The sequence below is a fragment of the Notechis scutatus genome, chromosome 8 (assembly GCF_049901735.1).
Source record: "Notechis scutatus isolate UNSWTSFEM ecotype Mainland chromosome 8, rNotScu1.2, whole genome shotgun sequence".
In the NCBI taxonomy this organism is placed as follows: Eukaryota; Metazoa; Chordata; class Lepidosauria; order Squamata; family Elapidae; genus Notechis; species Notechis scutatus.
In genome coordinates, this window is record NC_142016.1 from 17913091 (window position 1) to 17934953 (window position 21863).

The following is a 21863-nucleotide window of genomic DNA, read 5'->3' on the forward strand; positions in this document are numbered from 1 at the left end:
ACTGAAAATCAACTGTCCCTTTGTGTGTGGCAACCCATTGTCATTTATGTCTTTGTCCCCAAAGGCATCATGGGAAGCATTCGCAAGCTCTTGGTAGGCAGCCGTGATGAAAAATAATATATTTGGCTAACAACAACAATAACAAGATCACAATGAAGCCATTTAGATCATTTAAGCGTGGCTGATTATGCTGGTGAGAAGCAGAGAGAGTCAGCAATACCTCATTCTCCCTTCTGTTTTTTCCCCCAGGCATTAAGATAGTGTGACATCAGCCCCATCTGCTATTAAAAGCAGTAGCACATCATAATTGCTGTGAAATATGCGCACATGTACTGAGAGGTCCTAAGAAGAATACAAACCATGTAGCAATGTATATTGCTGAATGATATAATTTATTTTGCTTTCCTGGTATATAATAGAAAAAAACATTGTCTGCCTCATATATTAAGGGTGTTGTCCGGATGTACTAAGAATTCACTTCCCAGAATTCTTGGCTTGGAATTTTGGGAACTGAAGTCCTAAAACATCTAAAAACATCACAAAGCTCCACCTTTCTCCAAAAATGAGGAAACTCAGGAATGACATAACCTTTAAATGAGATTAGATAACCCATGCCCCAATGGATCATTGTTTCAGAGGCATTTCCTTATTCAAACAGAGAAAGAAAATGACCAAGGTCGCCCAAAAAAGCAGCGGGAGCAGAACTGACTTCCAACTTCCTGCCAGCTTTCCCATTAAGCTTACTTGTAGGAATCTGGCAGGGAGCCTTGGAAACTTTCCTTGCTTCCTCCCTCCCTCCCTCCCCTCCTCTTTCCAGCAGATAGGTAAGTGGCTGCTGTTGGCTAGGGAGGCAGCAAGGGATTGCTAGACTGGCTGGGAAACTGTCATGGAACATTGAAAATTAAGATTATGTGAATGCAGTAGCAGTCCAGCAGGTCTGTTGGTAGCACTACTATTGAATCAACCATAACATTCTCAAACGTCATTCCCTTGGGAATCCTGGATTTTGGACACATTCTTTATGTTAGCCCTTTTCAGGTATGTTGTTACAAAAATAGTTCCCTATGAGAAAGTTTTGACCAGTTAAAAGGTTATGACAATGAAAGTTGTAGTAGTACAGTGATACCTCGGTACTCGACCGCTTCAAAACTTGCCCAATTTGGTACTTTAATTTTTTTTTAATCATCCTGGTCAGCCTAAATATGGGGCTTCTGCTTTCACCTTTCAGCCCCAATCCAGGAGCCATCACAGGCAGTTGCTTTCGCAACAAACTATATTTGTGTTAAATTTATATTTACCGACCAAGAAATAAAGGAAGACTAGTATAGATCTATTTCAAGCTATTTAGCTCTTATCAGCTAGCCATACCCTTCTGGGACTCGAACCTGGGCTGCTTCCATATTAGGTAAATGTATTAACCTCTAAGCCGCAGGCTCTCCTAGCATTGTCAGCTATACCAGGGGAGAAATTGGTTTTTTTTTAATCAGGGCAACCTGGTCTGTCCAAATATGGGACGGAGCATACTGCTTCCACTTTGGTACTTGATTGTTCCAGTACTTGGTGTTTGTTTAGTACTTGATGAGCTGCAATAGGAAGGAGACAGGAAGCCGGCCATGTTGGGAAGATAAACATATACTAAGGTACCACCTGTGCATGCTTCCCACTTTTAGAAGCTATTCGAGTAATAGGGGAAAACACGGCCTTTGTAAGTGGCAAGTACCGATGTAGTAGCTCTGAAATTTCCCACTTTCAGAATCAGGATTGGTTGGAAGATATTCTAAGTGAAGACGACCCTGGATTCCTCTGACCGTTGTTGCCAGATATGCTTCCTAACAAGTCATGTGCTCAACCTTTGGTTTGCTGAACAAACCACGGTACCCTGCCGCTTCCCAACAAGAAGCCATCAATGTAATTGAGAAACTGTGTTGGTGGCACATCATGCTGAGCAATATGCAAATGCATCACATTGCAATTCATCAGGACTTGGATCTATCACAACCTGCCACTACGAGTTTAAGGTGCAGGTGTCCTCCCTACTCCACGATTTTAAACGGACGAGAGTTTGAAGCCAAAACCTTAAGGCATGCAAAGCCTGTGTGACCCTCAGGAGCTGCGATCTCTGGCCAAAGGAAATTCCTGCCACTCAGGAAGGAAGGTCAATGTATATATATTTGGCAGACGAAAGGAAAATGTACAGGTTAGAAATAATGTGGGTTTTTTTTGTTCCAAGAAAAATTCAAGCGGCATGAGACTGCCCTCTTGTGGAAGACCATGGATATATACCATTCATATTTCAGGGTTGGGGCGGGGGTTTGAGAATGCAAAACAAACAGGGCAATGTATACAGTAGCATCCAAAGAAGATCTGCCTTTCAGTTTTAAAAGTTAAGATTCTAGTCCTCATGCACTGCAAAGGTGATTCTGAAAAGTACAGGTAGACCTTGACTTGCAGCCATTTGCTCCAAGGCAGTTCGAAGTTATGATGGTCTCAGAAAAAGTGTTTTTATTATAACCCATGTTGGAAGTTATGACGGTTGCATTTATGATGGTGGCAGCCTCGGCGGTCACGGGATCGTGATCTGCAACCTTCCCAGCTGGCTTCGAAACAAGTAAAGCCCATTATATTTGCTTAATGGCTGCGTGATTTGCTTAACTAGGATGAGGTTCACATTAAAGGCCCTGGTAAAAATGTTTGTAAAATTGGGTGCGGTCACACACGATGACCCATTTAAAGCAACCACATCACTTAGCGACCCAAATTCCGCTACCAATTGTGGCTGTAACTTGAGGACTACCTGTAATGGATAATAGACCATCAGAAACACCAAAAGCCCAAGATAGAGCAGAAGCTACAAGTGTTTTGCCCTTTACAAGAGCCACAGTGGCAAGAATACAGTACTGCAGGCTACTTCTGCTGACTGCCGGCTGCCTGTAATTTGGCAATTCGAATCTCACCAGGCTCAAGGTTGACTCAGCCTTCTATCCTTCTGAGGTCCCAGTGAGGACAATGAGGACCCAGATTGTTGGGGTCCGTAGGCTGACTCTGTAAACCGCTTAGAGAGGGCTGAAAAGCACTGTAAAGTGTTTTTATAAGTCTAAGTGCTATTGCTATTGCTACATCAGAAATGGCTGGGAAAAATGTAAAACGGTCTCCATAATTCATATAATCTAAACCTATTTAAGAATTCAGTTCTTGGAGAAGAATCCAAATGAATTTTCATTTTTCTCTTTCTTTTCTAACAGCACAGAGGTACCTGTCAGCTGTCTATGGCCATCTAGGCTATAATTGGGACATATTGTGTGATACCTGCGTAAAACATCACATGGGAGAAGTGGAGAACAAACAGCATCGGACTGTACTGTCTGTCATCACAGAAGGCAGCTTCCAATTTTCTAAAATTAACCCCCTTTGAAGTGTTCGCCGTTTCTTGGCTGCAGTGCTACCAAATGAACAAAGAGAGAAATAATCCAGCCTCACTCTTATCTCATGTTTTTTAAAATTAAATATAAATATTTCAAGTGTCCGTACATTTCTCCCTCTTCGTCTCTAAAGCACCACAGGCTCAAGCAGGCATGGCTCCAAATGGCCTCTCAGGGATCTGGCTTGAAAAATGCAAAAAAAGAAGAACAAAAAAGGAACAAAAAAGTAAACCAAACTCCGTTGGTTCCGAAGACACCGAAAGCAACAATGTCCTCCCCTTGGAAATGCCCTACAGGAGCATACAAATACACTTAAGGCAAAAAGGAAAGGAAAAAGGAGGAATAACTTAACTCTAAAGAAAACCGACAGCTTTATCCATCCCCCATAGATGCACAAACAAGATCAATAGATCTTGCCCGTTTCTGGCTTCTTGCTCTCTTCCATACTCTGCTTTTCTGCCCCTCCCCCCTTAAATTAGATTTTATTCTGTCAGTTTGATTTTATTTTGTTAGTTCCTTTCAGGTTTTCTCTTGGCATTCGTGGTTAAACACCACCGCCACCTGCTGGCGAGTCTCAGGTGCTGCAAGTGCTTGGAAATAGCACACCTTTCCCTCCCCTTAAAACATGGCACTGCCATTACCTAAGAAAGAGGAAAGAATTTAGTTGCCTTTATATCCATCCAGGGTGTCCACCCCACTGCTTGCTAAAGAGAGGGAAGATGGGAGTTATTTAAACCAGGGTTTCTTAACCTCAGCCACTTTTTAAGGCATTGTGGACTTCACCTCCCAGAGTTCCTCCAGCCGCTTTGCTGGTGGGAGAATTCTGGGAGTTGAAGTCCACACACATTAACCCCTTAACATCGCTGAGGTGTGAGAAACACGGATGTAAACCACAGCATCGAGCCAGGAAAATGAAAATACAAGCACTAGTGCCCATGCGTAAAGATTTCCCAGAATCATGCGACTGCAGGAAAGGGGGAAGGGGGAGCCGAGGTGGCGCATCAGTCAGTCCCACTCTGCTGAGGCAGCTCGATCACCAATGGATTTGTAAGCTACACTTATGGCTGATCTCCCATGAAAGCTTGGCCACCATGTGAAATCTGGATTCTTACAGACTGAGTCACCCCACCCCCAAATAAGGTCAGGTCCAGACCCAAAGGGGGGATCACGGCGCATCCAAGGTCCGCTTTTGTGTCCTGACCCAAAGAAAGTCTGTCTATCGATTGCTTCACAGTTCTAGGTTCCGGTCGGAAGAAGGCAAGCAGGAGGTCGGCCATCTTGGTTGCCGGTGTGGCCTCCCCCCTCCCCAGGCCAGTCCCCTGTTGAGGTCCCCAGTGGGCAAGGCGAGTTTGGGGCCCTCAGGAAGAGATTTGAGGTCCTCCAGACTGTCCCCACTGGAACCAGTCCCCCGAAGTGAGTGTCCACTTCCGTTTTTTTCTTCACTAAAGGAGTCCGGAAGGGGTGGGGCTCCGTCATACGTGGGTCTGCATGCGCTGTTGAGCAGGGCGCCCATAGTCAGACTGCTGAGACAAGGAAGTGTAGGAGAAACGGGAGCAGCCCGAAGCCTTGCTGGCTTGGTCGGACTGCTCGTAACCGCTCTCAGCTTTCTCGTAGCTGCTCGGCTTGACGTAGCTGGTGAACGCCCGGCTGTAGGGAGCGGTGAGGTATGTCGCCCCGCTGTATATGTTCTCTGGAGGGAAAAGCCGCTCGTGGGTGGTGTCGTAGGCTGAGCGGGAACTGGGGGTGCCCAAGGTGTAGCGGTGGGTGTAGTCAAAGAGTTTTGGTTGCACCGGCCCCGCGGAAGGGTACAGGGACGTTGGCCCGAACAAAGGCCGGGGGGCTGGCGTGTATTCTGAAAAGCTGCTCCCCAAGCAGGGCTCCTCGTGGGCACGCACCTTGTAGTAGCCATTGGTGGGGTCCTGCGGGGGAAAAAGAAGGTCATGACATTAGAGGTGGACGCACAGCTCAGTTCTAGGTTGCCAGCCAGGAGCAGTGCCATTTTTTAGGATACAGATAATCAGAGTTGGAAGGGACCTTGTAGGTCATCTAATCCAACCCCCCACCTAAGCAGGAGACCCTACACCCAGGGATAGGATTCTACCAGTTTGTACCTATTCGCTAGAACTGGTTGTTAACATTCTAAGCAGTTGGGAGAACCGGTTGTTAGAAGAAATTACTGGCCTACTCCTGTAAGGAAGGCAGGAAGGAAACATTCTGGTCTTGCTTACAGAAACTGCCTCTCCATTAACCCTCATTACATTCTTGGCAGGACTAGACTTCCTGTCTCAGGAACTTCTCTGGAGTTATTTTCCCCTCCTTTGCTGATACTTTGCTTGTGTGGAGTGACCATTCAAAGTTACAATGGCACTGAAAAAAGTGACTTATGATCATTTTTCACACTTACGATTGTTGCAGCATCCCCATAGTCATGAGAGGCCAGGCGAGGAGATGCATGCCTCAATGTGAGTGATATTGAGTTGGCCACATCCAGCCAATAACAGGACCACCAAGCCATGCCCACCACCTAAGCCACGCCCACAGAACCGGTTGTTAAAAATTTTGAATCCCACCTCTGGCTATTTCCGTGACAGTGAACCTATGGCATTCGTGCTGGAAGTGGCATGCAAAGCCATTTCTGCTGGTGCACGGGAGGTTGGCCGGAACAGACCCACAGCGCATGTGTGCACGCACGCTCCACCAGCCAGCTGATTGTCGGGTATCAGCTGTGCATATGCAGGAGGGGTGGGGTGTGCACTCAGGAGTCACGCATCAAGCTCAGAGGCATGCGGTGCGTGCGCAGGTGGTGGTGGGGTGTCACACATGCATTGCATTATGGGTGCAGGCACATGTGCGTGTGTGCATGCACACATGCGTGGACTTTCGGCACACGACAAGAAAAAGGTTAGCCATCACTGCCCTACACCATTTCTGACAAATGGCAGTCCAATCTCTTCTTGAAAGTCTCAGTGATGTATTTCTTAGGATACAGTAGTACCGCAGAACAGTTTTCCATGCTTAAGAACCATCGTTTGCAGGTGAACCTAAATCTCATCTGTCGTAGGACTCTTCTCCCCCACAAAGTTAATCACACCAAACTTGATTGCAGGAAATACGACTTTAGCAACAGAGTGGTCAATGTCTGGAATACTCTACCTGACTCTGTGGTTTCTTCCCCAAACCCCAAAAACTTTAACCTTAGACTGTCTACTATTGACCTCACCCCCTTCCTAAGAGGCCTGTAGGGGGCGTGCATAAGTGCACCAACGTGCCTACCGTCCCTGTCCCATTGTTTCTCTTATTCTTTTATTTTTCTTATATGTATCCATTTCATGTATTCATAACTATGTTTATACTTATACCTGTAATCTTGTAAGCAATTGACAAAAATAAATAAATAAAATAAAACTTCCTTTCCCCCTCATTTGTTTATTCAATGCGGATGCTTCCATCCCCTCTAAGAGCCTACTGGTGAAGGCCTTCTCCCGTTCCTCTCCACCAACACATTGTGGGAAGGAAGATGGCTTGAAAGAGAGCGAGTGGTCTACAATTCCCCAGGTAGACCCAGAACCAGGGAGGGGGGAACCTGAAGGCAGATTCCTCTGCAACCACACTGGCTCAGACAGATATGTGGGAAAATCCCACACAGCAACCTCAGCCGAGCTCACCTTCAGCTCCTGACTGCCTTCGTCATCCTCCAGGATTTCACTGTGTTCAGTGTGCGATGTGGCTGGAGACTCGCTGCTTGTAGCCTGGAGGCAGAGGAAGGGGGAAAGGTGAGCAATTGGTACCCAAGAGGGCTTTGCACAGCTTGGGGGCCCAGAATTGAAACTGCCCACCTGGCGTAGGACCTTAAAGTAGAATGGAGCAATAATGCCAGTGTATGGGAGGGAGGGGGAGGAGAAGAAGAAGGAGGGAGGAGGAGGGAGGAGGAGGAGAAGGAGGAGGGAGGAGGAGGAGGGAGAGGAGGAGGAGGAGGAGGAGGAGGAGGAGGAGGAGGAGGAGGAGGAGGAGGAAGAGCAGGAGAAGGAGGAGGAGGAGGAGGAGAAGGAGAAGGAGGAGGAGGAGGAAGAGGAGGAGGAAGAGGAGGAGAAGAGGAGGAGGGGAGGAGGAGGAGAAGGAGGAGGAGGAGGAGGAGGAGGAGGAGGAGGAGGAGGAGAAGAGAAGAAGAGGAGAAGAAGGAGGAGAGGAAGAGGAGGAGGAGGAGGAGAAGAAGGAATAAAGGCAAATTTAAAACAATAACACCTCACTTGGTGGTTGCCAGACCACTGGGAGCTGCCACTCAAAACTGTGGGCCTGAATATGAGCCAAACATGGACAGGGAAATTTAGATGTCACAAAACAAGAACTTGGAGGCCACGTGGATCTTCCTGGTGGCCCATTCTACGTTCTGGGAGTGTCAGGTTCCCCCAGAGTCCAAAAAGGCATGTGGAGTTTCTTCTCAGTAATTTTTTAAATTGTTCCTCACTTATAGACAGAATTTTTGCCAAACTAAGCTGTTTGCATAACTATTAAAAAAAAACAATAACATTGTTCTCTAAGAAGATTTTTAAGCTGCGAAGGAGAGAGAAAAGGGAAAAGATTTGGGTTTTTTTTTCTCCTTTTCCTATACTGACAGCTAAGAGACTTAAGCAAGAAATTGGAAAAAAATCCACTTTGACATTAATTGGCATTTAATGCTGAAAAACAAACAAACAAACAAACAGGGGTACGGCATGATTTCCTAGCTGGCTAATCAGTGTTTCACAATCTTGGCCACTTTAAGAAACACGGACTTCCCATGCTAACTAGGGAATTCTGGGAGTTGAAATCCATATTTATTAAATATGGTCCACATTATTTTCGAGGTCAAAAAACACTAAGCTGGGTCCAGGGCCAATGAACTGGAGTATCCTAGAAAAACGTAAACAGTCTGGCTGGAACTTTGCAGAGCAGATGGGAAAAGAGTATTATCGACTGGGGAGAAAAAAAATCCACCGGGATGGGTGACTGGGAAGTGATGTTCCTGGAAAATAATAGAACTCTTTGCCTCAAGCACTTGGAGAGCTGCGTGTTATTCTACCACATTTTAGCCGCAGCTCCTTTTCTGCCCCCACCGCCAAGTGTGTAATTTTGAATTCTGCATATGCCTCGTTTGCTTGTGGCTACAATGAAAAAAAAAAGATAAGTGCTCTCTCTCTTTCTATTCCCCCCAAAGCAGGCAGGGTTGGCTAGCTGGGACTGGATGCTAGTGTTGCGGTTTGCCGGCAGCAGGTGCATCTGCTGGCTGAGGAGATGGCTGAGGAGAGAGAGGACTCAGATGAAGGGCCAGGACCATCAGGGAGTGGACTGCTGCCTTCAGAGATTGTGGGAGCTGGCAGCAGTGATGAGGAGGTTCCCGAGGGGCCTGTGCCAAGTGCACGTGTACGAAGGATTGCTCGGAGGAAAGGACAATTACAGCAGCACAGGCGGCTCAGGAGTAAGGCTGCAAGAGGATAAAAGCCAGGTTTGGAAAAGCGTTCTTTGCAGACAGCAAAGAAGCTCTGAAACTCAACTGGTGGACATCTTAGTTCGTGAATCTTGTAAATTAGTTCTTATCTCTGGGTTTTTGGCAGCCTTGACAAACAACTTGGCAAGGCTCTTTCTTGTCGGAGATAATTGCTGGAAAGCAGCCTTTTCTCTGTAAAGGAACAGCATTCGTGATTAAACCTTGACAGGTGGGGGCTGCTGCCTTTGTCTGTGTTTGCTCTCTGGGAACCCGGTTGGGTCAGGGCCGTTGCAGAAACAGGGACTTGACAGAACCGGAGGACGTGAGTGCCCATCTCTGCTTACCATGGGTTCCTTGGCGTCATCTTCCACCTCGCTGGGCCTGCTGGGGCTGCTCTCGCTTGTGGTGATCTGCACGAGGATATCGGCCTTAGACAGCTGCGTCCCCCGCTTGGCTGTGGAAGAGACAGACAGGGGAGATGCGGAGGTCAGATCGTGCTCCCCCGACACCTAGGAAGTTACTCTTAAGGACAATGGTTTTATTTTATTTTTTATTTATTTTTATTTATTTATTTTGTCAAGCATGTTTTAAGATAACAGATATAATTGGAAACATGATTAAGAGTACATGAAATGGGTATGGATAAAAGGGGAAATGTGATGACTCGGAGTGTAACACAAATGTAACAAAATCCAAAATGTAAATAAATGTCCTTTAATGCCTCCAACTTGGCCCCACTGTTCAATAATTCTCAGTTGGAGATAAAACGTACTCAAAAATAGTCTTCAGAAGAAAGCAATACAGTCCAAACTTAATGAGCAGATAGAGGTGAAATAAAAAACCAAAACAAACTACAATGACAAAATTTCGGACCAGGATAAGTATTTACCAAATTCAAAGAGTCTGTTGGAAAGACACGAACCAAGATAACTTCAGCCCAGAATAACACATGCTTTGCTTCTGGCAACACTATGTTTTAACTGTCTCTCTTACATACTATTCTCCCCAGCTGCAACCAATGAGGAGGATCATGGCCGCTTCCTCTCTCATAAGCCAAGTTGTTTCCTTCTCCGTTCCTCCCTGCATGTTCTAGGAACCCCTGGCATTGGGCAGAATTAGCCTGCAGTATTACATTCTAACCACTGCACCAATATGACTCATGAAAGATGAAGAGGTGGTGGCACAATGGTTAGAATGCAATACTGCAGACTAATTCTGCCCAATGCCAGGGGTTCGATCCTGACCGGCTCAAGGTTGACTCGGCCTTCCACCTTTCCGAGGTTGGTAAATATGAGGACCCAGATTGTTGGTGGAAATACGTCGACTCTATAATCTGCTCAGAGAGTGTTGTAAAACACTCTGGGGTAGTATATAAGTCTAAGGGCTATTGCTAGGGGCTGTGGTACATGAGTCTAAAAGAAGGGAATGACAAGTTCATTATTCCGAAGTGCTCATTAAATCAGAGTGTACGTCACCCCAATGATTTACATTGTTTGCATGATGATGCTACTAGGCAAACCTTGCCCATTATGTCAGCTGCGTAATGAGATCATTGTTCCAATAATGGAAATGAGATCATTGGCTCCATGGCATCAGGAGGCCAATGACAAAGATGTTGTCATTATACAGAGGACACGAGCTGCTTTGGGAAGTGCGTTCCTTGTACACAGGATGAAGTTGTATCAAGGACTGAGATCAACTGAGATTTTCTCCCCCTTCTATAGCAGGGGTGTCAAACTCAATTTCATTGAGGGCCACATTAGGGTTGTGTTTGACCTGGTGGGAGGGGCTGGGTGTGTGTGGCCAGGGTGGGCGTGGCCAGCTCAATGTCACTCATGTTAGGGGCACCTGTGGTGGCCCGAGTGCTCTTCCAGTGAAAACAGGCTCCCGAGCTCCGGTCCTCCGTGGGCCGGTCCTTCGCTGTTTCCAGGGGGGCCCTGCGGGCCAGATCTGAGTAACAATAACAATAGCACTTAGACTTATATACCACTTTACAATGCTTTACAGCCCTCTCTAAGTGGTATACAGAATCAGCCTATGGCCCCCAACGATCTGGGTCCTCATTTTACCCACCTCGGAAGGATGGAAGGCTGAGTCAACCTTGGGCCTGGTGGGATTTGATCTGCCAAATTGCAGTAGAAGTTGGGCGTGCATAAGCGCACCAACGTGCCTACCGTCCCTGTCCTATTGTTTCTCTTATTCTTTTATTTTTCTTATATGTACCCATTTCATGTATTCACAACTATGTATACATTTATACTTATTATCTTGTAAACAATTGGCAAATCAAATAAATAAATAAAAATAAATAAGTAGCTTACAGTACTGCACTCTAACCACTACGCCACTGAGGCTCACTGGATCCGGCCCCCAGGCCTTGAATTTGACACCCTTGTTCTACAGTGAAGCCAAAAAAGGTCCTACTCAGGGTTCCACCCCATGCTTTCCTATCTCACTGGGCTACTCAAGGTGGCCCTGACAACCATTGTTGAATGCCATTGTGTTCCTGAAGAGGATTTGGCTCAGCTCCGTGTTTCTCCGTTTTCCTGCATGTTGGCGGCAGAATTTTGGGAGTTGAAGTCCAACCATACATCTTAAAAGTTGCTAAGGCTAAGAAACACTGGCTTAGCCTTTGGGGCTTTGACTCAAGTAAGGACTGCAAAGTCCAGGGAGAGAAGAAGGGGAAGGAGTGAGAGAAAGTTGCAGAAATCCTCACCTTTTCCGCAGCGCTTACGTCGATAGCAGAGAGAGACAAAGACCACTAAGAGCAAGAGAGCCACAACGCCCGAGGCAGCCAAAGCACCCAACATCAGGACAGACAGGACCTCTTGGTAGGAAAAAAAAACATGGCTTGGGTTAGTTTCATTTCTGGACTACTATGATCTTCTCTGCCAGTGGTGGGTTTCCGAATTTTTTCCTGCTGGTTCTATAAGCGATTCTATGCACGTGCGCGTCAGAGTCAGGGGTGGTATTTGCTGGTTCTCCGAACTAGTCAAAATTTTTGCTACCGGTACGCTAGAACCGGTCCGAACCGCCTGAATACCACCTCTGTTCTCCTCCCGCTTGGAGACTCCAAGTTGGAGAAAGCTACTCTATTCTTAGAAGCTTTCCTCATTTTTCTCCTGTTTCCAAAGGCTTTAAACAAACCGGCAAAGATTCTTTTGAATGCGGTAATGAATCTGCAGCATTTTGGTTTGTAGGGAGAAAACAGCAGCGCCAAGGTTTTAATCTGGTTGCTAAATTAACTCTTTTTTGGGGGGAGCCAAAGCGCAAGACACCGAACTAGCCCAAGGGTCTGGGTTGGCGCAGGATGCTAATCAAGATGGATGCTGCATCTGGCAGATGTTTTATCTAAGTTGGGTAAAAAAAAAAAAACATCTTTCAGGAGGAGGAGATTCAAATTAGGAAGGGGTGATCACCTGCAGCTGATGAAGAGAACCACTCAACACTTACCCTTCCTTTTAATAAAAATCTACGAGTCTCAAAAGGTGCTGCGACTGGACTCCTACTGAAATTTGACTACATTGATATTTTAATGCATTGCTTTATCGTTTCTAAAATACACTGAACTGCAAATGATCTCTTCATTCCTTTCCTCCCTTGCCCCCTCCTTCTGTTTCCTTCCTTCCTTCCACCCTCCATTCCTTATCTTTCCTTCCTTCTTTCCTTCCTTCTTTCCTCTCTCCTTCTGTTTCCTTCTTTCCGTCCTCCCTCCCTCCCTCCCGCCATTCCTTCTTTATCTTTCCTTCTTCCTTTCCTTCCTTCTTTCCTCTCTCCTTCTGTTTCCTTCTTTCCATCCTCCCTCCCTCCCTCCCGCCATTCCTTCTTTATCTTTCCTTCCTTCTTTCCTCTTCCTTCTGTTTCCTTCTGTTTCCTTCTTTCCGTCCTCCCTCCCTCCCTATCTTTCCTTCTTTCTTTCCTCCCTCCCTCATCTTCTTTCTTTCCTTCCTTTTCCTCCTTCCCTCCTTTTGTTTCTTTCCGCCCTCCTTACCTCCCTGTCCTTACTTCATTATCCCCTTCCCTTATCTTAACTTCTTTCTTTCTTTCTTCTTTCTCTTTCTTTCTTCTTTCTTTCTCTTTCTTTCTTTCTTTCTTTCTTTCTTTCTTTCTTTCTTTCTTTCTTTCTTTCTTTCTTTCTTTCTTTCTTTCTTTCTTTCTTTCTTTCTTCTTTCTTTCTTCTTCTTTCTTTCTTTCTTTCTTTCTTTCTTTCTTTCTTTCTTTCTTTCTTCCTTCCTTCCTTCCTTCCTTCCTTCCTTCCTTCCTTCCTCATCCATCTACCCACCCACCCAAATCTCAATTTGCAACCCTGGTTGGCTAACGTCTGGTTAAAACAAACAAGAACAAATAACCTCAAATTAAAACAACAATCATCAAAGTACATCTGAGGCCAAAGACAGTCTGAATCCTTTCAGATGGGGCTCTCATCTGCAACATCCTGGCTCAGGGTCTGGGGGGAAAAGCCAGGCTTTCACAGCCTTATAAAAGACCCAAAGAACCTCAGCAAAAATGCTGATCCACGCAGCAGGTACAGCAACAAGGAGAGCAGTCCCGTCAAATGTCATGTGGTGGTATTCTACTGGTTTGGCCTGGTTCGGCCGAACCAGTAGCGCCGAGGATCATCTGTGAGCGAACTGGTTTGCTCTGATGATCAGCTGATGATCTGACCTTTTTTTCCTGGTTTTGAAGCTCAGCTGCTTCACACGGCACAGCAGATTGCTGCGTGTCAGCTGTTGAACACACAGGGAGAGTGCAGGATTGAGGAGAAGGTCAGTAGCAAACCCTCTGCGTGCGTGCGAAGCGCGTGTACAAAGCGCGCCCACCAAGCCACGCCCACAGAACCGGTAGTAAAAAATTTGTATCCCACCACTGTATTCTACCAAACGGTCTCCGAGCATTGCCCATCCTTTGACTGATTGGCGATAAGTGGTCCTGCCAGTAATCATGTTCTGTGCCCTGAAGATGGACTGTGTGTTGCAGGAACCCAGCCAATGAGCTACAACCACAGGCTACTGAGTCCAGAGAGCCATGAATGACCAAGCTTAGTCCAGCGAAAGGAGGAGATGCACCTTGGCGGCGTAAGCTGACTGCCACGGAGCGGGCGCCAAAGCGGTTCCACGCCGTGCAGTTGTAGGGCAGTGCGAAGTCGTCGTCATGGGTTGGGTCGATCAGCAGAGCTGAGAGCACCCCTTGCTCAGTCACTACGGTGTCCACTGTGAAACGGTCCAGGGAGCCAGTGTCCAGCATCCGTTCGCCCCACGCCCAGGCCTGATGCAGAAGAGAAAGGTGAGACCAAGCGACACCGGGGAGACAACTCCAGGTAGTCCTCGACTTACGACCACAAGTGAGGTCCCCAAAATTCTCTTGGTAAGTGAGATATTTGTTAAGCGAGTTTTGCCCCATTTTACAACCTTTCCTGCCTCGGTTGTTAAGTGAATTACTGCAGTTGATAAGTTAGCAACCTGATTGTGAAGTGAATCTGGCTTCCCCTGTTGACTTCAGTCGTCAGAAGGTCGCAAAAGGGGATCGCGTGACCTCAGGGCAAAGCAACGGTCATAAATATGAACCTGTGGCCAAGCAGCTGAATTTTAATCACGTGACCATGGGGATGCTGCAGAGGGCGTAAGTATGAGAAACAATCATAAGTCACTTTTTTCAGTGCCGTTGCAACTTTGAACGGTCATTAAATGAACGGCTGGGAGCCGAGGACTACCTGTACAAGTAAGCCTCGCCTTACAACAGTTCATTTAGTGACCATTCAAAGTTAAAACAGCACTGAAAAAAGTCACTTAGGACCATTTTTCACACTTACGACCACTGCATCCCTCTGGCCACATGATCAAAATTCGGACACTTGGCAGCTAGTTCATATTTATGATGGCTGCAATGTCCAGTACGATCCCCTTTTGAGACCTGGCGAGCAAAGTCAACGGGGAAGCCAAATTCACTTCACAACCGTGTTGTCAACTCATAAAATGCGGTCTTTTTAGAGTTGCCAACAGAAAGGGAGGGGGGAGCAGTGCGGCAACTTGCAAACCGAAAGTGCATTCTATAAATGTTTTCAAAGATAGTAACTAGGTGACTGAAGTTTCTGCCACGCAAAATTCAAACTGGAGAACATGATTGATGACTCTTGGCTATGGATGTGTCCCATTGGAGAATATGAATTACGATACACTCAGGGGGTGGGGGAAAACCAGGGTCAAGGGTAACAATGAATTATGTATTTCAGAGTCAGCTACACCCAGGCAGTGCCGGCATGTTAACTCTCAATAAATCCTTTTTAAGTTTTGGAAGTTTGGCTCGAGACTCATGATTTAAATGGAGGTTAACTGCTGGAATCCTGACACGTGTTATTAATTTAACGCTACGTTTAGCAACCGTGGCAAGGAAGGCTGTAAAACGGGGCAAAACTCACTTAATGAATTTCTCACTTAGCAACAAAAATTTGGGGCTCCATTGTGGTCGTAAGCTGTGGACTACCTGTGTACACAGAGAACATCTAGGTAGCAGCTGCCACTTGGACGTCCTTTTTACAAAAATAAACCTCTTGGCTGATTTTTTTTCCACTCACGGCTCACACCGAATTTATTTTATTTGTTTGTTTGTCAAACATGTACAGGCTAACAAGTATAAATGTGAACATAAACAAGAACAAAGGAATTAAATACAGGTAAATGGGGACAGTAAGACAGCGGCGGTAAGCAGGCTGGTACGCTTATGCACGCCCCCTTTAAGGACTCTGAGGAATGGGGTGAGGTCCACGGTAGACAGTTTGAGGTTGAAGCTGTGAGGGGTTGAGGCTGTAACAATGGAGTTGGGTAAAGCATTTTTCTAAGTGGTGGTTGGGCATCACCAGCTCAGAAAAGCTGTTTATTACCTGTATACATTTGCTAATCTCATTTGTCTTTTCTTTTTGCAGACTAATGAAAGGGGGAAAAAAAAAACCTCACTGGGATTTGAAAATGAAGCCACCTGGGAAAGTGATTTGGAGATGCAAGTTCTGTTTTGGTTTATTTTTTGCTATTTGGTATGGAGAGAGCCAAGCCAGCTCACTTCCCCCTCCCCTCCTCCCCCTCCCATGGATTCCACTTCTATTTTAAAAATTCTTTTTAGCCTGGAGTTGTATTAGTGGCTGGCTGGTGATATGGTTTTTTACAGAGAGAGAGAGAGAAAAGAAAAGAAAATGCACGGAGAGAAAAATGTGAACAGTGGAGAACAGTGCTATCGTGAGCTGCATCAGGAACTTCTGGTTGCGTCGGCTACTTAGAAAACCGAGCACACGAAGAAGCAGCGCCAGCCAGCAATATGCTGTCTCATCTACTTGTTCAGGGAGAAATCGAAGGCAGAAAAAGGCTGTGTTCCCTGCAGTTGAGAGCATCGGCGTTCTGGGCCACAGGAATCTGGATTCGGTGACCTGTATGTGATCTGCAGATAAAACAGGTTTGCCCAGACAGCTGGCTTTCAGTTTTGCAAAATTCATCCTGCTTTGGCTTGGCAGCTGAAGAAAATGCTGATGGTTGAGTTCCTGCACTGAGACCTAAATGTCTGGTCGTGGTTGTCTCAAAGGTGCTTTTTTCCCCAAGAGGCAATTGGACTTTGTTTTTTTTTTTTTCCTCTGAAGACGTTTTGCTTCTCATCCAAGAAGCTTCTTCGGCTCTGACTGGATGGTGGTGGGGAACGGAAGGATTTATACTCCTTGCGGACAGTTGGCCATTTGCATTCTTTTTAGAGAGTCATTGAGGCCACTTGGAGGTTTATCTGTGTCCTGAGGGTCACAGTGCAAATGGGTGTGGAGAATAGGTTGGCACTACTCAGGTGACCCTGAGGACACAGATAAACCTCCAAGTGGCCTCAATGACTCTCTGAAACAGGGGTGTCAAACTCGCAGCCTGTGGGCCAGATGCATCATGCGCTGGCTGCGCCCACCCCCGTTTTAGTGAAGGGGAAAAGAGTCACGATACATCACGTGATGACTGACGCCGCGAGTTTGACACCCCGGCTCTAAAAAGAATGCGAACGACCAGCGATCCGCAAGGAATATAAATCCTTCTATTCCCCACCACCGTCCAGTCAGAGCTGTAAGAAGCTTCTTGGATGAGAAGCGAAACCTCTTCAAAGAGTGGTGTTATCTTCCCACCAAAGGGGTACCTATTTATCTACTCTCATTTGCATGCTTCCCTAGTTCCCTTGCAGCTAAAGGGAAGGAGAATGGGAGGAGGCCCATTCAGAGTTGCAAGATTCTGTTCCTTAACCCTTCTAATCGAAACAGTTTTAGCAGTTATAACTTTGGTATTCAACTTCTGCAGGGCTGGCAAATTCTGGATAGGTAACACAGACACTGGAGCGCAGGTTAGGATTCATTTGGCTTATCAAAGCGGGCCCTGATCTGACGCAGTTGGACACCCTGGGCTCCCTCTCTCTGGCGGGACAATGCTAGTTTGCATCCTCCAACGAAGCCCTGCATTGTTTAATTGTGGTCTGCAGCTTTTCTGGTGTTGATTCTTTTGGCACTCCCCAAGGCCCTTCCCTACAAGTAATTTAATGGTCTTGCATAGCTTTGATTTTTTTGGAGAAGAGCAATAACAAGACTGCACATCGCTGCACATCTACACCCAGCGAAGTCTCCACGGAGACAAGCAGGTAAGCCTGAGTATTTTTGCAGCCTAAGCCTGCTGGGGCTTTGGGGGGAGATGAGAAATTGGATTTTAGACTTATTGTTTCATTAATAATTCCACTCCAGCCTTCTTGCTGTTTTTAACTGTTTGTACACCTATCAATTACACTTTTAAAAAAAGGTGGCGCTTCATTGTTTGCTAGTGGCCTGGAGGCTCTCTCTCTCACATGACAAGGATATGAATGGACAGGGGGGAAAAAAACAGTTGCCATAGTTTTCCTGGTCAGCCAGGCAGAAGCTGGAGCAGCCATGCAAATGAGCTCACTGCCTATATGTAATAGATCCTCCTTTTAGAAATCCCTGGGGGCTAAATGTCCTTTCATCTGGTTTAGCTGAAGATCTGCCCACATTGTCCGAATCTACCAGTTTAGGCTGGTACGATACGAAGATCTGAATCACTGTTGGGCCTTCATGTCAGGGCCTTTTTGGTGTTGGCCCCTCATCTTTTGCAGTAATGTGCCCTGTTTCCTCAAAAATATGACCTACCTTGAAAGTAAGCCCTACCTTGATTTTTTTTTTACACGTGTGCCCAATATGAGACCTACCCCCAAAATAAGCCCTAATTAGGATCCCACCCACTCCAGAGTGCACTGGTAAAAATTAAGCTAGGTGGGGATGGAGCAGCCCTACTACTTACCTTTGGACAGTTGTAGCCAGGCCTCGCACACCCCGACACCTGCCATGCCGGCCCATTTCTTCTGCAGCCGGCAAAGCTGGCAAAGCTTTCCCGAAGGCCTCTGTAGCTGATAAGAAAGCTCCGGATCGATCCAGAGCTCGGTTATCAGTTGCAGAGGCCTTCAGGAAAGCCTTGCCAGCCGCAGAAGAAGAAGTTCCTGAAGGCCTCAGACAGCAAAAAGGAGGCTGGGGGTGACGTGCTTAAGTGAGGTTAGTGGATGACATCCCCCGAAAATAAGACCTGGTGCCTTTTTTGGTGGCAGAAAAAAATATAAGACAGGGTCTTATTTTCAGGGAAACACGGTACTTTGCTGATGGCCCCACCAAGGTTAGCCATCCGAAGAGTTTTGAAGGAAAACTATGGGTAGTCCTTGACTTACAACAGTTCACTTAGTGATCGAAGTTACAACGGTGCTGAAAAAAAGTGACTTATGACTATTTTCCACACTTCCGACTGTTGCAGCATCCCCACGTGATTTACATTGGGATGTTTGACAAGGGACTCGCATTTATGACAGTTGCAGGTCATGTGGCAAGGTCATGTGGCATCATTCTGGCCAGCAAAGTCAATGGGGAAGCCAGAATCACTTAACAACCGGGTTACTAACTTAACAATCGCAACGATTCACTTAACAACCGTGGCCAGAAAGGTCGTAAAATGGGGCAAAGTTCACTGAACAAATGTCTCACTTAACGACATAAATTTGGGGCTCCATTGTGGTCCATGGAGGGCCACAAAAGTTGAGGACTACCTGTACAATGTTGTATTTTAATTTAGTTTCAAATAAAAGGAAATCAAAACATAATTAAAAAGAGAGTACAGGTTATCCTTATGACCCAGAATTGTGGCAGCGAGTTTTTGCCTGATTTTATGACCATTTTTTGCCAGAGTTGTTAAGTGAACTACTGCAATTGTTAAAAAGACTCATACACTCGTTAAGTGAATCTTGCTTCTCCTGTTTACTTTGCTTGTTAGAAATTGATTGGGAAGGTGAAAAAGTGGAGATCACATGACTCCAGGATCAGTGGTGGTATTCAGCAGGTTCTGACCAGTTCTGGAGAACCAGTAGTGGAAATTTTGAGTAGTTCAGAGAACCAGCAAATCCCACCTCTGACTGGCCCCGCCCCCATCTATTCTCTGCCTCCCATTGAGAGTCCCAGCTGATTGGCTGCGTCTTCTTTGGTTGCCCTGCACAGGAGAACGGAGCTGCAAAGCAGGTTAGTGGGGTGGGGAGGAAATGGGGATTTTACAGTATCCTTCCCCTGCCACACCCACCAAGCCACACCCACCAAGCCACGCCCACAGAACCGGTAGTAAAATTTTTTGAATCCCACCACTGCCCAGGATGTTGCAATAGTCATAAATACAGGACAGTTTGCGATGTCCGCTACAAAGCACCAAATTTTGATCACATGACCATACTGGACCATATTGCAAGTTATAAGTCACTTTTTCCAGTGACTTTGTAACTTCGAGCAGTTGCTAAATAGTTTGTAAGTCAAGAATCTTATCTGCATCTTATTTATGTTATCGTTGGATTATTTATTTTGGCGCTGATGTTGCTTGCCTTGATCTGTTCTTTTACATGGCTAATGAATCTGAGCTTCCTTTTTGACATAGGTATTGGTCATTGAACTTTTTAAATTGTTGGGTATTATTCTGAAGCAACTTTTTTCCACTGGCTCTCAAATGCTCTCGGGGAAATTCTTTCCAGGCCAGTTCATCCATCAAACAACTGTGTTAGAGACACAGACCCATTTAGTATTTATAACTTGTCTTTTATATTTTAAAATACCTTAAAGATGGCTTTGATCTTGGGGCTAGGAAATTCATCAAGCTAAGGAAGGAGCCAGCTTTGCGATATTATATACAGTGTGCCTTCAAAACTAGAAATCTGTGTACAGTTAAAGAACTGCTATTTCCTTGGGTGCTGAATTCTAAGCTTGCATGGCAAATTGGGCAAAAATCTTGCCCCCTCCCCTTTTATTTTTATTGTATAAAATACAAAAAAAAGAAAAGACAATAGGAAGTTAAGGGAAGGAAGGGGAAGGGGAAAAAGGTGTGTGAAATACAATGAAGAAGAGAAAAAGAAAGAAAGAAAAGGGAGCATTGACTTGCAACTCCTCCTAGCCCAGTACAAGATAAACACACTTCAACCTCAACTTTTTGCATATTAACATATTAACATATAACTAGCCGTTTCTATAACACCAAATCTTTCTGATCAACACAACCCAAATCAGAGTTTCATTTTTTTATTCTTCACAAGCAGAAATTCCAGAAGTGATATCTAAATAAGAACATATTTTCCTCTTTAGATAAAGTATTCAATTTAACCATCGCTGCTTTATCTTCCTTGCTATGGAAATAGGATGTATTTCTATTGGTACCTAGTAATCTTTGTGAACTGTCACACCATTTTTATTTACAAACATTTGTTGTATTCTTACTAATTGGGCAAAGATCTAATGAAAGGCCAATGGAAGGTCATTAAAAGATTGCAATACTTACGATCCGGTCCGGCCGTGGCACGCTTTCCACCAAGCATTCCAGACGGGCCTTGGCTCCCACTGCTGTCTGCTGGCTTGATTCAGCACTGATAATGGGTGGACCTGGAAACAAAGGCCCAACCTGAGCAAATTAGAGGTTTTGGATCAGGGGTGCGATTCAATTTTGGAGCGATTCAACCAGTGTTAAAAAACAGGTTCAGTGAGCCAAATATGTGCTTCGCGCGCACACAGTGTTTGCTACTGACCTTCTCTAGCAATCTCTGTGTGTTAAACAGCTGACGTGCGGCAATCCATTGTGCCGTTCGAATCAGCTGAGCTTGAAAACCAGGATATAAAGCACAGACTAGAGCTGCAGTGGGCTGGTGGACCCAACAGCTGATCGTCAGAGCGAACCAGTTTGCTCACAGCTGGTCCTCGGAGCTACCGGTTCACCTGAACCAGGCCGAACCGGTAGAATCCCACCCCTGTTTCGGAGTCCTGGGTGCTCTCTGAGCCTGGTTGTTTAGTTCTAGACATTTCATTATGAAACTACTGTAGATAATTAACATCAGTGTCTTGTGAGTGTGGGGTTTGCTCCCTCTTTATATAAAATAGCTTGTCCTGCCAATGTTTCTGGGAGCTTTATCCTTGGTAGTTCCTTGATTAGGTATTGTTTTCTGCTTGATTGTTTGCATGGTGTTAACCTCTGCTTATCCGGTGTCAACCGTTGGATGGAATCCTGTCTTTTTGTTTAATTGGTAGCTTTTAAATTGTCTCTTTTAACTTTGATTTATCTCTATGTGTCTATTGATGGCTGATTTGTCTGAATAGCAATAGCACTTAGACTTATATGCCACTTCACAGTGCTTTACTGTCCTCTCTAAGCGGTTTACACAGTCAGCCTGTTGCTCCTCATTTTATCAACCTTGGAAGATGGAAGGCTGAGTCAACCTTGAGCCTGGTGAGATTTGAACTGCCAAATTACAGGCAGCCGGCAGCCAGCAGAAGTAGCCTGCAGTACTGCACTCTAACCACTGCGCCACTGTGAATGCCAAGCTTTCAGGAATTCCTTAGCATTTTTGGACTTGATTTGGTCTAGGATGCTCAGTTTCACAGCTGAAACTATGGTTGAGCCTATAGC

The 21863-nt window shown here is 45.7% G+C and overlaps 1 protein-coding gene across 2 annotated transcripts in view; it reads right to left on the reverse strand.

The window, feature by feature from the left end:
* Window positions 1-3885: 3885 nt before the first annotated feature.
* Window positions 3886-21863, reverse strand: part of KIRREL2 (kirre like nephrin family adhesion molecule 2) — a 61468-nt gene continuing 43490 nt past the window's right edge. For both annotated transcript variants that reach the window (XM_087970867.1, XM_087970868.1), the window contains exons 10-15: window positions 20745-20845; window positions 13950-14148; window positions 11600-11710; window positions 9228-9337; window positions 7085-7168; window positions 3886-5338 (exon numbers count right to left, since the gene is read on the reverse strand). In XM_087970867.1, the coding sequence (XP_087826993.1) occupies window positions 4892-5338; window positions 7085-7168; window positions 9228-9337; window positions 11600-11710; window positions 13950-14148; window positions 20745-20845 (1052 nt within the window). In that variant the 3' untranslated portion in view covers window positions 3886-4891. The remainder of the gene's footprint in view (window positions 5339-7084; window positions 7169-9227; window positions 9338-11599; window positions 11711-13949; window positions 14149-20744; window positions 20846-21863) is intronic.